Genomic DNA, 18,980 nt, shown 5'->3' on the forward strand with positions numbered 1-18,980 from the left:
TGGAAAATCTACATCTTAAGTCATAAAAAATATCTACCAAAATATTGAATAATTTAATTAGTACTGTCTTGTCTATGATACGCATAAAAACTTCTATGGAAAATACTCTTATTTGTAACTTCATTTTCGTCGCCTATTAATTATGTTGCCATATATTTTTTTCTAATTTTTCTACCCAAATATTTTGCTTAACTTTCAAACCCAAATTTATGGCCGCCACTCTCAAACTTCATCCACTGTGCCCTGTTGGCCAAAAAGCAGACCGCAGCATTAGCCAGACAACAGAAAACACAACAAAAACGGTTAGCTGAGCTCGCAAGTAAGCAAATTATCATATCAACGCCGTAAAACAAAACAAAAATATCGAAGTGCCGGAAAATGGGGGGCGGGAAAACCTTTAAAAGATGTGAAAATGTTGCGGCCGAAAGTTCGCACGCAGGGAAGAAATTTAAATAAATCTTAAATGAAATTCACGACAAATGGCATGCAAATTTGTCTGGGTCTGGGTTTGGGTTTGGGTTTTTGCTCTGGGTTTGGACTTGGGCTGCAAGGAGGATACAGTTACAGTCCGGCACAGTCGCCGCCGCCCCCGCCCCCCAAAAAGACCGGAGATGGCCATTGGGGTCGTGTCCCTGGCATTGTGGAATTTTTCAGGTGAATGCCTTAGCAGCAGCGGTCTAAACAAGCTCCAGGGAGACAAAGGTCGTACAAAAAGGGGGAAATGGGGAACTGGAGGCTGGTTGGCGGAAGGATGGGAGTCTAACAAATCACCAGGCATTAGGCCGAGGCCTACCTGTGGCCTCCACGCCCACTAGACCGACCTTCACCGGACATTCGTGCCTAATTTCATGAGCTAGCGAAGGACAGATTGCCGCATCATTAGGTAAGCTGGGAGGGGAGGAATCTGGAGAAGAGGGCGGGGCGACATTGGGAGCAGCAGAGGATTGAAGGAGTAAATAGCCCTTTATCTACACATTCGCAGGGATAAACCCTCTGTGTAAACGAGCTAATAAGTATCTTGTTAAATTTGAAAAATGTAGACATAAGTAGCTTGTTAAACTTGAAAAGCCCAGATATTTGGATTTTATATGCGCTTGACCGCTTGTTATAATACCAATAAAACAATTACCAAATCCTCTTTGAATATCATAAAAGTAAAAAAGCACCAAACTAAATGTGTTCAACATGCAATGCTACAATGTTTATCTTTCGATAATGCACTGGAGCACAGCATGTTGCCTTATTCAGATGACCCACCATCAATTGGTTATGTTCTCCAGCTGGAATTATCCTGTCTGGCGTCGTTGTCTCCCCCGAGGAATTCCATCATTAATATCGGAACAAGCATAGCTACGGCGTCTCTGACGTCGGGAAAATAAAATATGGCCAAAAGTGCAGCGTGTCAGGCACTCCTGTCTCTCTGTCCCTGTCTGTCTTCCGGAAAATGTGGGGCAGTGAGGGGCTTAGGGCAGAGGAAAATGGGTGGAAATGCTACAGACCAGCACTCAACATGCTCGGTGACAGCATTGAAAAGCATCTTTAAGATGCAACGGAGGACTTTCTGCTGACCACTTCGCAAACTGTCACTCGGGTCTACCCCTTTCCCATTTTCTATTTTCCCAAACACACTCACAAACACACATACATATTTTCCACAGCTATTTTCCCAACCACTGACCAACTGTCTCTGTGTCTCCATGTTTGCCTGTCCGGTTGGCAGGTTGATTTTTTCCAGGGCGATGCATATTTTATTGGTTACATCGTTAGACAAGTGAAATATGTGTGTGCTCCATTGCCATTGTGGGTAAATATCCGTCTGTTACCAGGCATCCAAATAGCAAGTAAAACCTCTGAGCAGCTTTCCTAAAGACATACAATTTTTAAGAAATTAGCTATACAAATAGTTAGTTGGCCAATGAAAAAGTTACGAGTAGCGTTAAGTAACTGCCTTGTAATACTATGATTTATCCCTTTAACCTCTTTCCACACGTAATCCTTGGCCCATTCCTATTACCAGAAATAAGTCCATTTGCAGTGCTGCTTCCAATATAATCCAATCACAGAGCGTCGGGGCTGATTGTTTCCGAAACAAATTACCTTCCGCTGGCCAACAGCTTTACGACCCAGAAGCTAAGGAGTTGCAACAATCGGGCATAAACTCGGGTTTACGACTGCGACAAGATTAAAGTGCGAACCCCCTGATCCCGGGGCATAATAATAAATTTCATCAAGTCACCAAGTTTCGTAATATGCCACACGTATGTCATTAATCTTCAGTTTTAAGCTAAATTTGATGAATTAGTGGCCAATGGACGAACAAAACAAGCAGGAGATGCCTGCAGAATGGAAATGGGAATGGGCGTGGGATGCTGACAGGATGGACAGGAGTTGGACTGAAGCTGGACAGCTTAGACAGACCGAGCAGGCATTAAGTTCGCCTGGCAGCTGACGACAGGGAGTGCCCGCCCGGGTGTCCTGGTGTCCGAATGTCCGGACGGATATCAATAAAGCCGGGCCCACTGAAAGCCCATAAGACATCTCCGGACACACACACACACACATATGTGCTGAGGGGTGGCCCTCATTCGGGGTGAGGTATTTAACTTCATATGCAGTGACCTGAAGTGTTACCTTAAAACTAATAAAGTTGCCCAAAACTATGCAACTGTCTGTCTTGACTTTAAAAGTGAAAATTATTCTATTCCACAAGCTAAGTAACCTGTATCTCACAGTCGAGAAACTCGACTACGGCGTCAACAATATTAAAGCAGCTCATACGGTCCACTCTAATACACACACGCACACACTCTTGACATGTCCTGCCTTTGATTTGGGTTCAGCACTCTCATTCGGCCTCATATGCCCCTTTCCACCTTCGCTGCGCAAAAGAAGTTTAACTAAAATAATAAAAGTCAAACTGTGTACAAACAGCTTTGGCCTTAACGACATATGTGTGTGTAAGTGCTTGGGCGGGTGTTTGTGCCTGCGTCTGGATAAAGTTTCATCAAAGAAAAGTTAGTCCTGGCCGTCGACGGTGTGCGTTTCACTGTGCGAGTTGCGTTTAATTGATATGCTAATGAGTGAAGTGAAAGCTCTCGATTTGTTTTCCCACTTGCTTTGTTTGCCTCGGTTTGGCTTGCTACTATTTACCCGAAAACAGTTTACCGTGAGAATATCTGGCTGAAGAGCTAAGAGATCCGTACAAATTGGTGGCCTTAAAGAAATAAAGATTGATTATCTTAGATATGCCACAACAATTATACAAATATTAAGCTCCAGCAAAGGTACCATCAAAATTCACAAAAAATGGCCATAAATTTGAATATGCATTTTTGATATATAATTTAATAACAAGCTCAACGAGGAATGCAATCCAGATTTGGACAGGTTTGCAATCCAGATTTACGGATCTTGGATCCAGATTTTCGAAAAATCCAAAACTTTTCGAATGGAATTTTAGTCATAACTTGGCTAAAAATGCTCATATATAAAAAAGGATAACTGTTTTGAGCAGCTAATTACCACTGCTAACAATCCCTATCACTTTTTGAAGAATTTAGGAAAATTAATTTTTGGGTGAATTTTTGCATTTTTTGTAAGGGATAACAACATCAAAAATGGAAAAAAATTTAAATATCTAGTTTTAAACACAGTTTTATTGGAAACGACGAGCTCGAGCTCAACGAGGTATGGCATTCTATATTTGAACCTTTATTTGGAATGTTCTGACAAAAAACTGATTATTTTGTTCACTAAAAAGACAGAGGATGATAATTACCAAACCAATAAAAACAAAAGCAGTGCATAAAATGCTAATTTGGTATAACGAATGCAAAGCTGTGAATTTTGAAAAGCAGGCAGAATTGCGCTTCAAATCTCTACTCTTTCGGGGCCAACGGTAGCGTAGAGCACGGCATCGTTGGCATCACTGCCATTATCGGTTTTTCCTGGCTTTTTTTATCAGCAATTCTCCGCCTGTGGCGTTCATCGCCCGCCTGAAATGATTCAAATTAATAATCTCCATAATATGAATGTTCAATTAAAAAATGAATGCGTACCTTTTTGCGGTAGCGATTTTTCTGAGATTTTGATAAAGCCTTCCACGAAACCGCAGCTCTTGATACGATAACGCGTTGTTGTTTTAGGTCTCGATGTTTTCTACGGTACAGTGAACACTCGCTCGCGCAGCTTCTTTCGCACGAATAGACGCAGGATCTTAATGAGTGCTTTGAACCACAGTGGCGCTGTCACGATCAGGACCTTCTTCAGACGCGCTGGATAACTGGCCATCAATTATAACTTCTTTATTATTCAGACACACCCTTGTAAATGATTTAAGTAAGCTTTGTTGCCCTTGTAAATAATTTCTCCCTGCTCCAAGAGACTTTTGCCAAGAAAAAGTTTAGTCAACTTTATTAGTTTAGTTTATTAGTTTAGTGTATTAGTTTAGTCTATAGTGATAATGTAAATTCAAATAATTGAATGTGTGAAAAGTGTAAGTCATTAAGGTCTGTTTTCAATTTGGCATTGAATTCGAAAAGTATGTAAATAAACCATATTAAGCATGGTGTTATTGTCAGATTTGGTCAGACGTGGCGCAAAACTTCCAGGTGCTGGCCTTCTCTTTGAAACTAAAGTTGCCCAGTAGATTCTTAAACGCTTTAAAAAGCCTTGTTATTGCGTACATTCTCGTCTTCGTAAACTCAATCGTCTGCTGCAACTGGTGGGCGAAGAAAGATTGACCGGCGCCACGCTGGAAAGTGCGTCCTGTCCAAGTGTCGTAAGAAGTGCTGATTAGCAGACCAACCAGTAGTATAATATATGCCCTGACCATTCTCTGTTTTGATGGCCAGCAAAACGGAGCGCAGGCATTTGAGATCGTTTGTGGTGGGCCACTAATCTGATCTTTTATCTGCCACTATTTTGTCGGCTACTAACTTATCCGCCAGGCCAAATAATAGGTAGTCGTATAGCTTCTCTGGTTGCGAAGTTAGTTCCTGATCGCTGCATGCTTGAGCAGCCAGGACTAGGCATTGTCTAAAGTAAAATAAATTTGCAACGGACACTGATTTGGCCACGTTGCGGTTCAGCTCGAAGGGATCCTGTACGCACATAACTCTATCCAGCTGGAAAGCATGTGGCGGCGCACCTGTTGCATCATGCACGAGCTTCTGTTGCTCATCGTACTCGGGAAACCCTCCCGGTATGCCCAGTGTTGTCTCCTTGTCCACACAGCCGCCCAGAAACGGACTCAATAAACTTTTGTCAAAGTTGACAGTGCTGTAGTATATGAAGAAGTTTTTAAGTAAATCCAGCGTGGTGAGCCGTTCTGTAATCGGCGGCGTTAGGTCCAGGCTGTAGGCAAAGTTAACGCCCGACAAAATAACCGGTGGACAGAATGACTGGAGCTGTTTGACGGATGGAACTATTCGATTCACTTGCAAGTTTACGATGATCAAGGATATTAAGCAATAGCTTGTCATGCCGCCATTGCAAATCAATTTTAGCTTCTTGGCCCAGATTTTCAAAAACAAGCTGAGCTCGCGTATCCGCTCATTGCGAAGCATCAGTTCGCCCACAAATCGGGAGTTAAATGTGCCATTCGGATTTGACATATTGAAGTCTATGTTGAGTCCGGTGAGCTGATGCTTACATCTAATGATGGGCACGCTGGCATGACGAATGGTGTACACATCTGCAAAGCATTTGGAACTTCGTAAAAAGTATGAGGTCGTGTTGTATAGATGCTGATGGAACAATGGTGGCTGGTTGCCGTTGGGCTCCAGAAACAAATCGAGGTCGCTCTCCTTCAATGCTAAACCAGTAACCAGTGAACCAAAGGGGAACACCCTAACCTTGCCCTTCATCTTCTTCTCTATGCAGTTGCGGACGTGCTCGAAGCAGGTTTTCATCTTTTCGAGATCAACAGCAAAGAAATTCAATACGGTGCGCAGGTGCCCGCCGGGCTTGGACTTTTCAAGAGCCTCCCGCAGCTCATGGCGTTCGGATTGGCTTTGTGCGCTGTTAAATATCGTGGTAATGGCGTTCAATCGCTTTCGCAGATGCTTCTGGAGCTTGCTGCCATGCTTGAGCAGCGCGTGGGCAAGGCAATCCTGCGTACTCTGGAAGGGGGCACCGCATACCATGCAAAGCACAAGATTACCGTCACCATCCCCAGGCGGAGAAGTTGATTCCGATGCAGAGGCCGACATTTTTTTATTTACGCAAAAAGAAGAATCAAAAAATGTAGACAGGTTTTTTTCTGTGACAGCTACGATTTCTTACTAGCTCACTGTGTAACGTCTCAATAAAGAAGTATTGTTTTGACAGTTCACATATGGCAGGTCAAAATGTTCCTTAGATGTGAATTTTTTAGAATTTCAGTCGACTACTCTTTCTTTACAATCTGCATACGAAATCGAATTAAAGCGTTATCCTTTCAACAATTACTACTTCATTTACCGCCCCTATAATTATAAATAAAAATTTGTGAAGCTTTTACTTTAAAACCTTAATTACCTAAATTATTTATAAAATGCGTATTTATTTTCGAGGAGTTCCCACCATAACTTGGCTAAAAAAAAATGGCAAAAAATTTGAATATCCATGTTTGAACACAGTTTGATTGGAAATTTAATTACGAGCTCAACGATGTATGGCATTCCATATTCAGGCAATTATGTTCAGTTTTCTTAGCTTTGTGCTTTTGCTTAGTAAAACATAACAACAAACGTTTAACGGGCGGCTTTAAATTAACTGATCTTTGAATTGGCATTTATAACCCCGCTTTTCACAGTCTTCTGGTTGTCCTCTATGCTTTCCACCGCTTAGCAATTTGCTCTGCCTTTTCCGCATTTCCTCCCTTCGTCGCCATTTTCATAATTAATTCTCATGCAAGTAATTAAAAATGCCAACGGCTCGCATTGTCGTGGCTAGTTTTTTGTTGTTGCCGTGATTGCAATGCAAATAATAGCAGCGGGAAATTAATTACGCGCTCGCATAGTCGACAAATGTAAAAATGCTCACAAAGCAACAACAACAAGCAGCGAAATCCCTGCGTAATAGAACATACAATTGTATTTTCCAGCGCTCGCTGGGAAAATTGGTATGTGCATAGCTGTGCGAGTGGGAAAATGCTGGGAAAATCTAAGGTGACTTTTCACTTTCACACCGAAGAAAACGGGATTCAGTTTTCATATTTCACGGAGCGTATTGAACAGAAATTTCCTTTAATTTCTTATGTGTAAGAAACCTCTAATCACTATTTCTAATTTCACTGTTTCAACCACCATTTTAACCCTTTCGAATTTGGTAATTTCAAAGCCATTTCGCCTGTCGGTAGATAATAAACTGGAATTCTTCATTGTCCGCAAAAGCTGCGGTCTAAAAGAAAAAAAGGAATAAAGAAAAATTGTTATAAAGGGTGGAAGGAAAGGAGAAAGTGGAAAGGGACAAGAAAAAGATGATGATAGAACGGGAGAGAAATGGCTGCCATTAACATTTGCCGTTTGCCGTTAACATTTCATTTAGCTGGCAAACGTTTTCTTTCTTTCATTTCCTATTTGGCCACCGCTTATTCTTCCACTTGCCCATTTTCAAATTTTTTTTTTTTGTTTTTTTGTCTTTTTTTTGCCAAACATTTTAATTATGAGCGCACTTTTCAGCACCATTCCCCACAACCTCCAACCACCACCCACTTGTTGTTATTGTAAAACAAACGAAATGAACAAAGTCATATGTGAGCACATATCCACAAACCAAGGGTTAAACTTAAAAAAAAAAAAAGAAAAAAAATGGGGGGCAAAGAAAAGAGGGCGGGCGATCGCCAAATGAAAAGTGAACCAAACGGACATGTGGACCGCGCATTTTGCGGTTGCCTTTCTAAGGGGGTTAAAAAAGAGGGGCTAACAAGGGGGTTAATAGGGGGGCTGTTGGGGGGCAACAGTCACAGGAGAAGGAGCAGTTTAAGCCAAAAGTAAAGGCCAACTGCTGCTGAGATGGCAATGATGGCCATGATGCTGGCCGCATTGTTGGCCAGCGGTAAAACGTGGAATATATGCGCTAGTGATGGCAATACCAAAGTACATAGAGAGCACAAAAGACACTCTATTAGCACATGCGAATAATTAGACGTTAAAAGAGTTATCAAGAGGAGAAAGTTCCAACAATTTGCCATTTAAGAGACTCTTTACTAAATGCTATTATTATGCTTCATAAAATTTAAATCCATCGTCTTTGTTTCACAAAGTCCTTGCTACACAAACATACTCTCATCACTCACGGTGCCATCACTAAGGCAAGTGCATGTTTGCCGGCTTGCAAGTGTCTGAGTGTGATTGTGTGTTTGTGGACTTGTGTGTGTGACATGTTAACGACGGCGCTCAAATGACTTTTGTGCGGTTTAAAACCAAACCCGGAGTAGGAACCCTAACCTCAGCGGTGTGGTGGTGAGCGTAGGGGGTGGGGTGACGAATCGGGGCAACCCCCACAGACGCCATAACCCTCTGAAACCCCTGCGTTAACCCCACTTGGTGAACCATCATCATCGCCATTGCCATGGCCTCGCTCTTTTGCCTTGTTCGCAGCAGCATTTTTCAATTTTATGGTTTCCAGATGAAGTGCGTTCGACCGTAAGTAAATGCCGGGGAAGCCCCCTTTTTGGCCAAACCCATCGCGTCAGCTGCAGCTGTCATTGTTTAGCTTTTTGCCCTCGCCGAGTGCACAAAAAATGGGAATCCCCCGCATCCTTTTCCCAGTTTCCCCCAATTTATCCTCGTTTTTTTTTTTGTTTGCAGCGCACGCATAAAGTTGCATTTCTTTTTTGAGTATTTTTTTTGTGGGGGTTTTGGCACAGACTGCTTAGCCATTGGCCTGACCAATTTTTTTGGCTTTCTGTTTGCCATTTCTGTTCTTCTCTTTGGCTATCCTGCTGACCGAATCGTTATGAGTTATATATGGCACTTGGATCGGGGGAAATCGGGAGGATGTACGTACATACATACATACATCCAGGTGAGCGGGAAGATTGAAACTAACTGAATTGCCCAAGCGGCTGTGAACATTTCGTTTTAATTAAGAGGCCACTCCGGCCAAAGAGAGAAAAATAGCAAAAAAAATAAAAGAACAGAACAGAAAAAATAAAAGAAAATAAAGAGAACGAAGGGGAAAAGTCGGGGTTAGTTCCAGTTGATCCGTCAACTAATTGAAGCCAACTTTCAGGCTTCGCTGCCCAAATGGAAACTACACAAAAAACGGCCAACAGTTGAACATTTATTTATTTATGAACAATATTTAGCTGGAAAACAAATTAAATCGAATTCATTAAATACCTGAACAAACTGTGTTTATGGAGGAAACATACTAATCTCGGCTCCACTCGGCGGAAATATACTAATTTAACCATAAAAGGGAAAAATAATTACTATTGTTGAAAGATGGGGTTCCTTTATACATATAATTTTTAACATTAAATGCTCAAATTTCGAAACCAAGCAAAGCTAAATAAAATTGCCTTGCAAGATTAAAGGTTGATGTATTAAATTTTTTCGCTGACTGCGCTTACTTATTTCATATGCTAATCCGTTTTGAGCATTTTTGCTTTTGCTATTGGCACATATCTGAGGTTTCTTTTTGTCGTATTTTTTTACTCGTTTTTACGTGGCATGTTGGCTAAGCCACGCCCACTGCTCGCCCCTGTGACCCCAACTAACCCCGGCCACCTGACCACACCTGCCGCCATTTGCGGTTCGCTGTAAATGCATTTTTAATGCATTTCATTCCGTTTTTGTTTCCCGTCGCTAAGAGCAAATGCACATTTAAATAAAATTTTATAGTTATGTCTATTTAAATATTACAGCTGGCTGCCTGTTTGGTTGGCCAGCATAATTCTTAATGTAAATAAATCAGCGTCAGCGGCCGCTCGAAAAAAGTTACAGTTTGGCCAAATGCATTAAGAGCCAAGTTTTCTAAGGCGTTGTCCGACAAATCTGGTCCATGCATCATGGCTGACACTTTCTGTTGACTGCTGAATTTCGCTATTTCCTTTTTGGTGAGTGGCAACAGCAATTGCACAACATAAACCAAATGGAATGGCAACAAGCTGAAAAGAATAATGAATAAGTGTGGAAAAGAGCATCGCGCTGCAGGACTCTATCACATTTTGATACGGTCAAGAATCTATTTCTGATTGTAACTTTTTAAAGATAAAATGCAAATCCGCATAAATTTAAAGGTAACATAGTTATGCCAGTTGTCATAAAAGTATTGGGTTAGAGGTCTCTTAAAATATCAGAGAAGCTAATAAACGTATTGCTGCAATCGCATAAATCGCAGTTGTTTGAAAAAGAAATCAGTATAATGGCCAAACATCATGATAAACGAGATGAAAGCCTTCTGCGAATTCCCTGAGGACAAACTGCCTTAACCCCTGAGCGCCCCTCTTGGGCCGCTTCGCCCTTTTGTCAGCCCTTAACACGTTGACATCTCACGGGGCTGCTGTTCAGTTTGCGTTTTCTCGCTGTCAAGCTGCCTCCTGTTATTTGTTGCAATTTAAGTGACTTGGAATTGCAATTTATTGTTGCCGGTCTGAAGGGGGAAATCAGCCAGCATGCCCCCATTTTCCGCTTTTTCACCCCATTTTTTTTTGGGCTGGAAATAAACAAGCTGGAAGGAAAACCGGGCGAGAAGCCAGAGAAATATGAGAATTTAGTGTAATGTTGTTTTTATTGCAACTTCATGTGCGGAATGCGTAGCGGGCATTAAGGTGGTGTGTTGCATACACTTAGCCACCTTCTAAGGGTTAAGGATTCGGTAAGGGGGGATAGAAATGGCGGAAAAGCCAAGTAAACTTTTCTGAAAGGACGATCAAGTGACGATTTTCGTCTTGTGTTGCAGAAGATAGTAGGATTGCATCTTAGATTATTCTATTTAATAGTGTTTAAATTGAGAAACTGGCGCTGGCTATCAGTTTGTTATATTGTTAATAATAAAGGGAAGTTAAATAGGCCAAAGAGAAAAATAACATCTATTATGGCCGCAAAAAAGTCGCATGACTTGGACATTCGAATTTGATTGTCCTGTAACCCGAGTCCTTTGTCCCCATTTTCTCTGCGCCCTGTAAGCGATATTGTAAATTTCTTTATATTTGTCAAGCCAATTGAAAAGTTTGCGGCAACTTTGTGTTGATTTAACATCCCCCAGCACACACATAAGACAACAAAGTCGCAAGGCTGTCTTTCCATCAATGAAGAGAAGGGAAAGTTTGCTGGCCAGGACATAAATAAGGAATTGTATGGTAAATGGGCGGCAAGGAAAGCAACGTGGAAATAATGCCGAAACAAGATGGGGAATTATTTGAAAAGAAAGCGATGTGAAACAATGAGCTGGCTGGGGCCGGATCAAAATTGGTGGGTCAAATCCTGGTGGGTGGGTGTTTGGTTGGTTCGTTTGGTTGGTTGGTGGTGCCAAGTGACCACACAGTGATTTACGCCCATGAAATTGAGTTGTGGCGCAAATTATTTATGAACAAAGCGCACACACAGGAATAACAAACAACGGCGAGCGGCGAACGAGGATTGTAATGTCCTGGGTCCAGGACAATATGCAGTTTGTGGAATCGGTATCGAAGTCCTTCCCCAGAGGAATGTCCCTTCTGCGGACAGCTTTGAGCAGTAGACTCCGGGACTCCAGGACTCCAGGACACACGGACAACAGGACAGCCGGACTACGGCCAAAGTTTTTGCGCCCCGAAAATAATTTATTAGCGGCAAACGAGCAAAAGTTTTATGAAAATTCAAAAAACACAAGAACACAAACGGGAGGAAAACAAGAATAAAAAAAGAAAACACAATCGAAACAAAGGCCAAACAAGTGCTAGTTGAAGTTGAGGTGGAAGAAGTTGATGAAGTAGCTCCGGCCCCCTCGGCCAACATTTCATTGTCAGTTGAGTTTTGCGGAATCATGCGCTTTGTTTAATATTTTCAGACTCTGTCAAAAAGTTCGGGGCTCTTGGTATTTCGAGTGAGCAAATTTATTTACTATCATGTCGGCCAATGAGCCGGGTATATATGTTGGCTATATTTACGATCTAGAACAGTCTATTTCCGCTTCTTAAAACTCGCTGGAAAATGGAAGACATTTCAAATAGTCGCCCCTAGCTTTTTTGCATATTCCAATAAAAGTTCCACGGCATTTCTTCGGATTTTCCCAACAATACTTAACCGGAACATTTCAATTTCTTTTAAAAATATTATCGTGCAACTGAATTAATGTTTTTTTTTTTTTTTTTTTTTTGGATATATTAATTTAAAACTGTCCTTCGCGGACAATCATTAAATTTGATGACTAAACTTAACGGTAGAGAATTAATTGATTACATAAATTGTTGCGAAACTATACAATAACTGTCGATATTGTATGTATGAAGTATATAATAATGTATGTGTATAATTTAATTTAATTTGCGTGTCTAATCCCAGAGAGGTCCAAAGGGTGTGATCGGTGCAGCCTCCTGGTGCGTTGACTGGTGTCCATCAGGTCTTGTGCCAGGTTGTTTGGGTGGTCTTGAAGCCTCTGCATGTACTGCCTGCTGCTTTTCTTAATCTCATCCTTCACCCAGGGGAAGCTGAGGACCTCGTGTATAGTGGCATTATCGTGGAAAGGGTGAGCGTTTGTGACTGTGCGGAGCGTTTTGTTTTCGAATGTCTGGATAATGTTGATGTTACTTTTCGATGCAGTGCCCCACAGTTGAATGCCATACGTCCAGATTGGCCTTATGATCGCTTTGTAGATAAGGAGCTTAGTGGAAGTCGGTAGCTTAGATTGTCTGCCCATCAGCCAGTAGAATTCACGGACTCGGTTCTCCGCCTGTTTCCGCTTCTTTAGCAGGTGTGGTCTCCATGTAAGTCTCCTGTCCAGTGTAAAGCCAAGATAATTTGGATTGGCTACCTCTGGGATTGGGAACCCGTTGAAACTAACTGGTGGGCAAGTGCCGCGTCTAGTTGCGAAGGTGGTAGCGGTTGACTTGTCGCTGTTTACCGATATATTCCATCTCGTGTGCCACGTGTTCAGTAGATCTAGTTGCTCCTGCATAGTCTGGGAGGCCTCTGCTGGGGTATCTGCTGTTGTTAGGAACGCAGTATCATCGGCGTAAGTGGCTGCCATAATGTACTGGCTCGGTATCACCGGCAGGTCAGCCGTATACGCGTTGTAGAGGAGCGGACCGAGAACGCTTCCTTGGGGAACTCCTGCACGGGCTTCTTTGACGTCTGAGCGCGTTTCTCCACACCTGACGGCGAATCTTCTGCCCTCCAGGAACGATTTTAAGAACTTGAAATATGGCTGGGGCAGGCCGTTTTTGAGCTTTAGGAGGAGACCGGGGTGCCAAACACGATCAAAGGCTTGCTTAATGTCCAGCATTACTGCTAGGCAGTATTTCTTATTCTCAAAGGCGTCCAGGATATATTGCGCTACTCGGTGGCCTTGCTCTGGTGTCCCGTGGCGGCGCCTAAAGCCAAACTGGTGATCAGGGATCAGACCAGCCTCCTCAATCACCGGCAATACTCTGGTCAAAAATACTCTTTCGAGTATCTTGGAGAGTACTGGTAGTAGGCTGATCGGGCGGTAGGAGGCGGGATTGGCTTCGTGTTTACCAGGCTTCAGGATCATAACTACTTCGGCGCGTTTCCATGATGAAGGGAAGTGCCCCAATTGCAAGCACTTATTTATTATGGTCGTGATTAGTGACTTGCTAATAGGGGGGAGGAGCTTTAAAGCAATGGCATTGATGGCATCATCGCCTGGAGCCTTGTGGTTACCCATTGCCGCTATTAAATTGCTGATTTCCTCTTCCGTGGCCTGGGGTATCGACTCGGAGTCAAAGAGAGGTTCTGACAGGAGCCTGGCTGTTTCGGCTGCTTCATTTGGGGAACATCGATTGGCTGGTGTGAAGACTTCCTCCAAGTGCTCGGCGAATGCGTTGGCTCTTTCGGTCTCAGTTCTGCACCATGAGTTGTCTTGTCTTCTGATGGGCGGGATCCTCTTCAGTGGCCTCTTGATGCGCTTGGTAACATTCCACAGGTTGTGGTGGGGATCACCCGGCGCGAGATTACCAACAAAGCTGTCGAGGGCCTCCTTCCTTAGCCTGACCAGAGTTTCCTTCAGCTCCTTGGTGGCTCTGTTGAGAGCTGTTTTGTCTCTAGGGTTCCTGGAGAGGAACCAAACCCGTCGGAGACGCCTTTTCTCTGACTTGAGCTCATTAACCCGAGGATTCCAAAAGTGGACGTCTCTACTTCTGTCCCTCGTTTGGTTAGAGAACCTTGGAGCAGCATAAGTTGCTGCCTCCTGAATTTGCGAGGTGAGGTTCACAACGGCCGCATCTATAAGTTCAGGGGTATCCAATGGTGGATTAGTGACTGTCGAGTTGTTCAGCCAGTGGTGGTATTTGCTGATGTCGGACGTTTTGAAGATTAACTTTTTACCCGCGGATCTCAACATGGCTGAGGCGTAGACCGAAACGGCAATGGCACTATGGTCCGAGAGAAGGTCTTCCACCTCCCTGGTCTGGATTCTTGCCGGGTCCAGGCCGCCAGAGATCGCAAAGTCCAAGATGTCTGGAGTTTTTGCAGGGTCAGTGGGCCAGTATGTTGGCGTCCCAGTTCCGTGGCAATTGAGGTTGCGGGAGAGAACCTGCCTGCATAGCGCGCGTCCTTTTGGATTGCATACTCTGGAACCCCACCAAGTGTGCTTGGCGTTAAAGTCACCTCCTATGACGAATTTGGGGCCGAGGCTGTCCAAAAGCGAAGAGAAGCAATCGTCCGTGGCTCTAAATCTGGGTGGGCAGTAGGCAGCAGCTAAGGTAATGTCTCCGTGGGTGGTGCTTACCGATATTCGGGCGCATTGCACCCAATCCTCTTGAATTGGTGGTTGGGTGTCGAATTTGATGCTGCTGCGAATAAGGATGGCGGCGCCGCCGCGTGCTGAACCATTAGGGTGGATGGCTGACACGAGGTCATACCCCCTTAAGGTGAAGTAGGACCTGTCTGAAAAATGGGTTTCGGATATGAGGAGAATATCTGCTTGGTTGGTCTTGCAATAAAGCTCGACCTCTGGCCTGTTGTTGATCAGGCCGTTTGCGTTCCAGATGGTTATGTCTAGTGCTGATTGCATAGGGACTTACAGACGGTTGCCATCATCTGATTCATTTGACTCATTACCTTCTCCATCATCTGATTCGTTTGACTCATCGCCTTCTCCATCATTTTTTCAAACATGGCTTCCATTCTGCCCATTATTGTTTCCATCAGGTTGTCAAAATTGGCCTGAGTATGAGGGATGGCATGTGTCTCATCAGTTGCCTGCTTGACAGCGTTGGCAAAACTAACGTTAGGAGTAACCTTGCTGCTGCTCACAGTGTAATGGGCGCGTGGGGCTGAAGCCAGCTTTGGAGCGAGCATGCTTTTGGCCTTCTTATATGCGGGACAACCTTTATATGAGGCTGCATGCGGTCCTTCGCAGTGCAAGCAATGGGCCGGCTTATTATTATTTTTACACTCAACGGTTGGGTGGCTGTCTCCGCACTTGACACACCTGTGTTCTAGGTGGCAGTACCGTTGGGTATGTCCAAATGCCTGACAGCGATAGCATTGCGGCACGTCATTAAACTTTATCGGTGGCTCGATTGTCACCACTGATCTGCAAAGTCGCGTAACTTTATAGGCCTCCTTGTTGTTCTTGGCCGGCTCGAGATTGGCGAAAAATATGTTAAGTGGCTTTTTGGTACTTCTTTGGGTGGGGTTGTAGAGGTCTCTGACCTTGTGTCCGTGACGGTTTAGCCCATCCCGAATTTCCTCTGGGTCCGTTGAGTAGTGAAGACCTTTGATGACTACTCTATAGGCACGTTCGTCTCGGGGCTGGAAGGTTTGAAACCTTTTATTGGACTTGGCCAAGAAGTCCTTCAGGGCGGAGAAGCTTTCCTTGTCCGGGGTCATCACGCGAACGTTGTTGTTGCTTGCCATTTTCAGTGTGAACTCCACATCATTGCCAAGTACTCCAGCAATGCTATTAGTGAGAGCCTTGATATTGGTCACATCCGGTATGAAGATTGGTGGTGGCTTGAAAGTCCTGAGAGTAGTCTTGGGTTTGCCCTGGGTTTTGGTGGCAGCAGGTCCAGGTTCTCCGTCTTGGATGCCTTGTTCGTCGTCGTCATTGCCGTCCTCTTCGTTCGAGAGAATGGCAAATCTGTTTGCCAACCTTCGACGATAGGCTGCGCTGATGTTGGGCGTGGGTTTGCTCACAGGTTTGCGCTTGCCAGGCTCCGAATGCGAGGTGCTGGAGTCGCTGCTCGGGCTGGATTCCCTTACTCTGCGGGCCTTCTTGCAGGGGGTTGATTTCCCTGGCTTGTGGGCGCAGGGGGTGGCCTGCCAATCCATGATGAGGGGGGATGGATCGTGGGGGGGGGAGGGGGGGGACGGTGTCTGGGTACAGCTGGTCGGTACCAACCACTGCACGTGGGTGCTGCTGTGTTAAATTGCTAAAATGCGGGCTCTATGTGAACAACACAGATAACTCGCGGCCCGCAGGCACGTCTGCACTCGTTGAGTGTTCGATCGCGACGATATGCTATGGTGAACACAAAATTAACTTCGTAAAAAAAAAAAAAAATGAAAATGAAAATTCCTGGCGTGCCCCGCCCACTACTCTAGTGAAGTAAACTAACTAAATGTTTGCAGTTGCAACTAAAATAAATATTATATATATATATATATAAATCACAATTAGAGTATATTATAGTCGTTCTGCCTACAGGCTTCTCAAGTTTTTCTTGTTATTTATTGAATTTGGCACACAATTGCACAGGAGCTTATTTGCCCCTGTCTTTATCCCGAAAGTCCTCCTCGTCGCATTCAATTGCTCTGCCAGAAATTTATGAAATTTATTCCGGGCATTCGGTGTCAAAGTTTTCCCATACTCGTATTTCTTAAGCTACACAAGAAGAAGAAGAAGAGGAATGAGGGGGCGACATGGCGGGCTAGGTGGCAATGACAGTCGCATTACGCATACGCCCCGTTCTCTATCAGCTATTACGAATACGCATTGCGGGCCGTTCGATATCATTAGCATTGGGAAATGCATATGGAAACCGGCTCGTTTTCACAGTGTGTGTGCTTATTTTTAGAGAAAACAACTTCCGTTGCTTAGCAACTCCACCCGTCCCTTCCTTTTGTTCGCTTTGTATGCAAATGAGCAGAACGAAAATTTCTCATGATAATATGCCATTAATGAGCAGCATTATTTCCCCATCACCCACACACCCATTGTGCTTTTGTCTGTGTGTATGTGCGTTGCGTATTGTACACCGATTAATTGAACATCGCTTAATGCGAAATATATAAATTAATTGCAATAATTGAAACCCGTTTGCAATCATCCCAGCAGAGCAGCAATGGGCGTATTATTCGACAAGTATCTTGAATTATTAAGTAATCGACCTTTATTGTATTCTATGCCTGAGGAGTCTTTGTGATTTAATTTGAGATAGCTTCGTCTACTGTTTCTTGAGCGGCCGGATGAGCATACGGACGTAGCTGAGCGAGCCAGTGGGTCCTGGCAGGAAGGATTTCCACAGGATGCCCTTGAAATAGCCAATCTCCTGGCCGTATTTCGACTGAAATGTGCCAAACAAGTTGCTGCAAGGAATTTATGGTGGCGGCTTAGAATAAATTATTAATATGCGTACTTTTGCTCACCTCTCGAAGCACTCCCTTCCATACCACCAGGCTCCTGCGTGTGTCCTGGCGCAGTTCTGGCCATTATCGTCGTTATCCTGATCGAAAGTGGTGAACTTCTTGCCCGCATGATAACGCAGCGAATCCCCAGCATCACCTCTGTAGGTACCAAGTACATATAGAAGATACTTTTCCGATTCACTGCCAATACTAAAGTGATCGTACAGCGCGAAACGCTCCTCTCCACTTTTCTTCTTCATTATGATGAGCAACTCGTGGTGCTCACTGTTGGTCAAGCTATGCAGCTTATCCAACCCGATGAAGAACTCCGAGCTTAGAGCCCCAAATCCGGTCTTATAGTTCTGCCAATCCTTATTGAAATCCTCGCTGCCATCGAACCTAAAGGCGATCACCATCCAGCCACCATCTCTCACTTTCTGATCGCAACTCACGAAGAAGGGTTCCGCATCTGGAGCAATCCGGATCCTAACCTGACCGTGCTTCTCATCGTAGCAATTCCGGGGCGTATCGTCGGGGGGCGTGGCCAGCGCCAACGGAAAGGTCTGCACACTTGCTGGCAATGGGCGAAGTCTAAAAATCATAGAATTTGATATTTCGATCTTGGACGTATAATAAATTATTTTCTACCTTTATTAACTTACAATCTGGTTGAAATGGGCATTCCGGTGCCCTGATTTTTATACTCCTCAATGAGTCCCTGTAGCTCATTAAGCTCTGTTTTCAGAGATTGCAGCTCATCTGTCATGAATTGTACACTAAATAATGTAATACTATTATGTAAACAATGTCTAAGAGCCTTTAAGAGGACTCACCGTGCTGCTAAACCAGCCAAAGTGCTAACAGGACAACTGGCAGTACCCTGAAACAAGAAGGGTATGCTAACATAAATGGAGTCTCGAAACAACGGCCATACCCACATTTTCAGCCAGCAGAAAGGGCTCCGCCGAGTTTCTCATTATTACGGAAAAGTGTTTTCCTGGCAAGTTACTCGTGGCATTTGTGGTGGTGCTGAGGCAAGCCAAAGCCGTGACGAGCGCCTCCAGCGCCATCGCGATTTAATTATATATATTTACACCGACGTACGTGTTCCGATTTCAGACTAAAAATGATGCCAGCGAATGCAACTCAGTTGCAACTGCTCGACTGGGCAACTGACTAAGCAAGTTGGCTCACTAGTTCGCTGGATTAGTTACTAGTCGGTGGCTGATTGGAGATGCCACAAAAGTCACGACGCGT

The 18,980-nt window shown here is 44.0% G+C and overlaps 1 protein-coding gene and 1 pseudogene across 3 annotated transcripts; both read right to left on the reverse strand.

Moving 5' to 3' along the window:
* Nucleotides 1–4,576: 4,576 nt before the first annotated feature.
* LOC6621170 lies at nt 4,577–6,218 on the reverse strand (annotated as a pseudogene). The gene has a single exon (XR_004362479.1). The product of XR_004362479.1 is annotated as an uncharacterized LOC6621170 (transcript).
* An 11,247-nt stretch (nt 6,219–17,465) lies between these two features.
* Nucleotides 17,466–18,907, reverse strand: LOC6620645 (ryncolin-2). Of its 2 annotated transcripts, XM_032724694.1 has the most exons (6): nt 18,662–18,907; nt 18,557–18,603; nt 18,386–18,499; nt 17,949–18,314; nt 17,745–17,882; nt 17,466–17,684 (listed from the first exon to the last, which is right to left on the reverse strand). In XM_032724694.1, the coding sequence occupies exons 1-6, from the start codon at nt 18,791–18,793 to the stop codon at nt 17,543–17,545; spliced, it is 939 nt and encodes a 312-aa protein (XP_032580585.1). In that variant the 5' UTR covers nt 18,794–18,907; the 3' UTR covers nt 17,466–17,542. The 2 variants fall into 2 exon arrangements, with proteins under 2 accessions (XP_032580585.1, XP_002044839.1); XM_002044803.2 differs by having other exon boundaries at nt 17,745–18,314; nt 18,662–18,906.
* Nucleotides 18,908–18,980: the final 73 nt, after the last annotated feature.

This window comes from Drosophila sechellia, chromosome X (genome assembly GCF_004382195.2).
Source record: "Drosophila sechellia strain sech25 chromosome X, ASM438219v1, whole genome shotgun sequence".
NCBI classification, from domain to species: domain Eukaryota; kingdom Metazoa; phylum Arthropoda; class Insecta; order Diptera; family Drosophilidae; genus Drosophila; species Drosophila sechellia.

Coding starts and splice junctions, on each gene's coding strand:
- LOC6620645 (XM_002044803.2), bottom strand. CDS start 18,793: ATGGCGCTGGAGGCGCTCGTCACGGCTTTGGCTTGCCTCAGCACCACC. Junction 18,604..18,661: donor CCTTTCTGCTGGCTGAAAAT/GTGGGTATGGCC, acceptor TTCTTGTTTCAG/GGTACTGCCAGTTGTCCTGT. Junction 18,315..18,385: donor ATGCCCATTTCAACCAGATT/GTAAGTTAATAA, acceptor TATGATTTTTAG/ACTTCGCCCATTGCCAGCAA.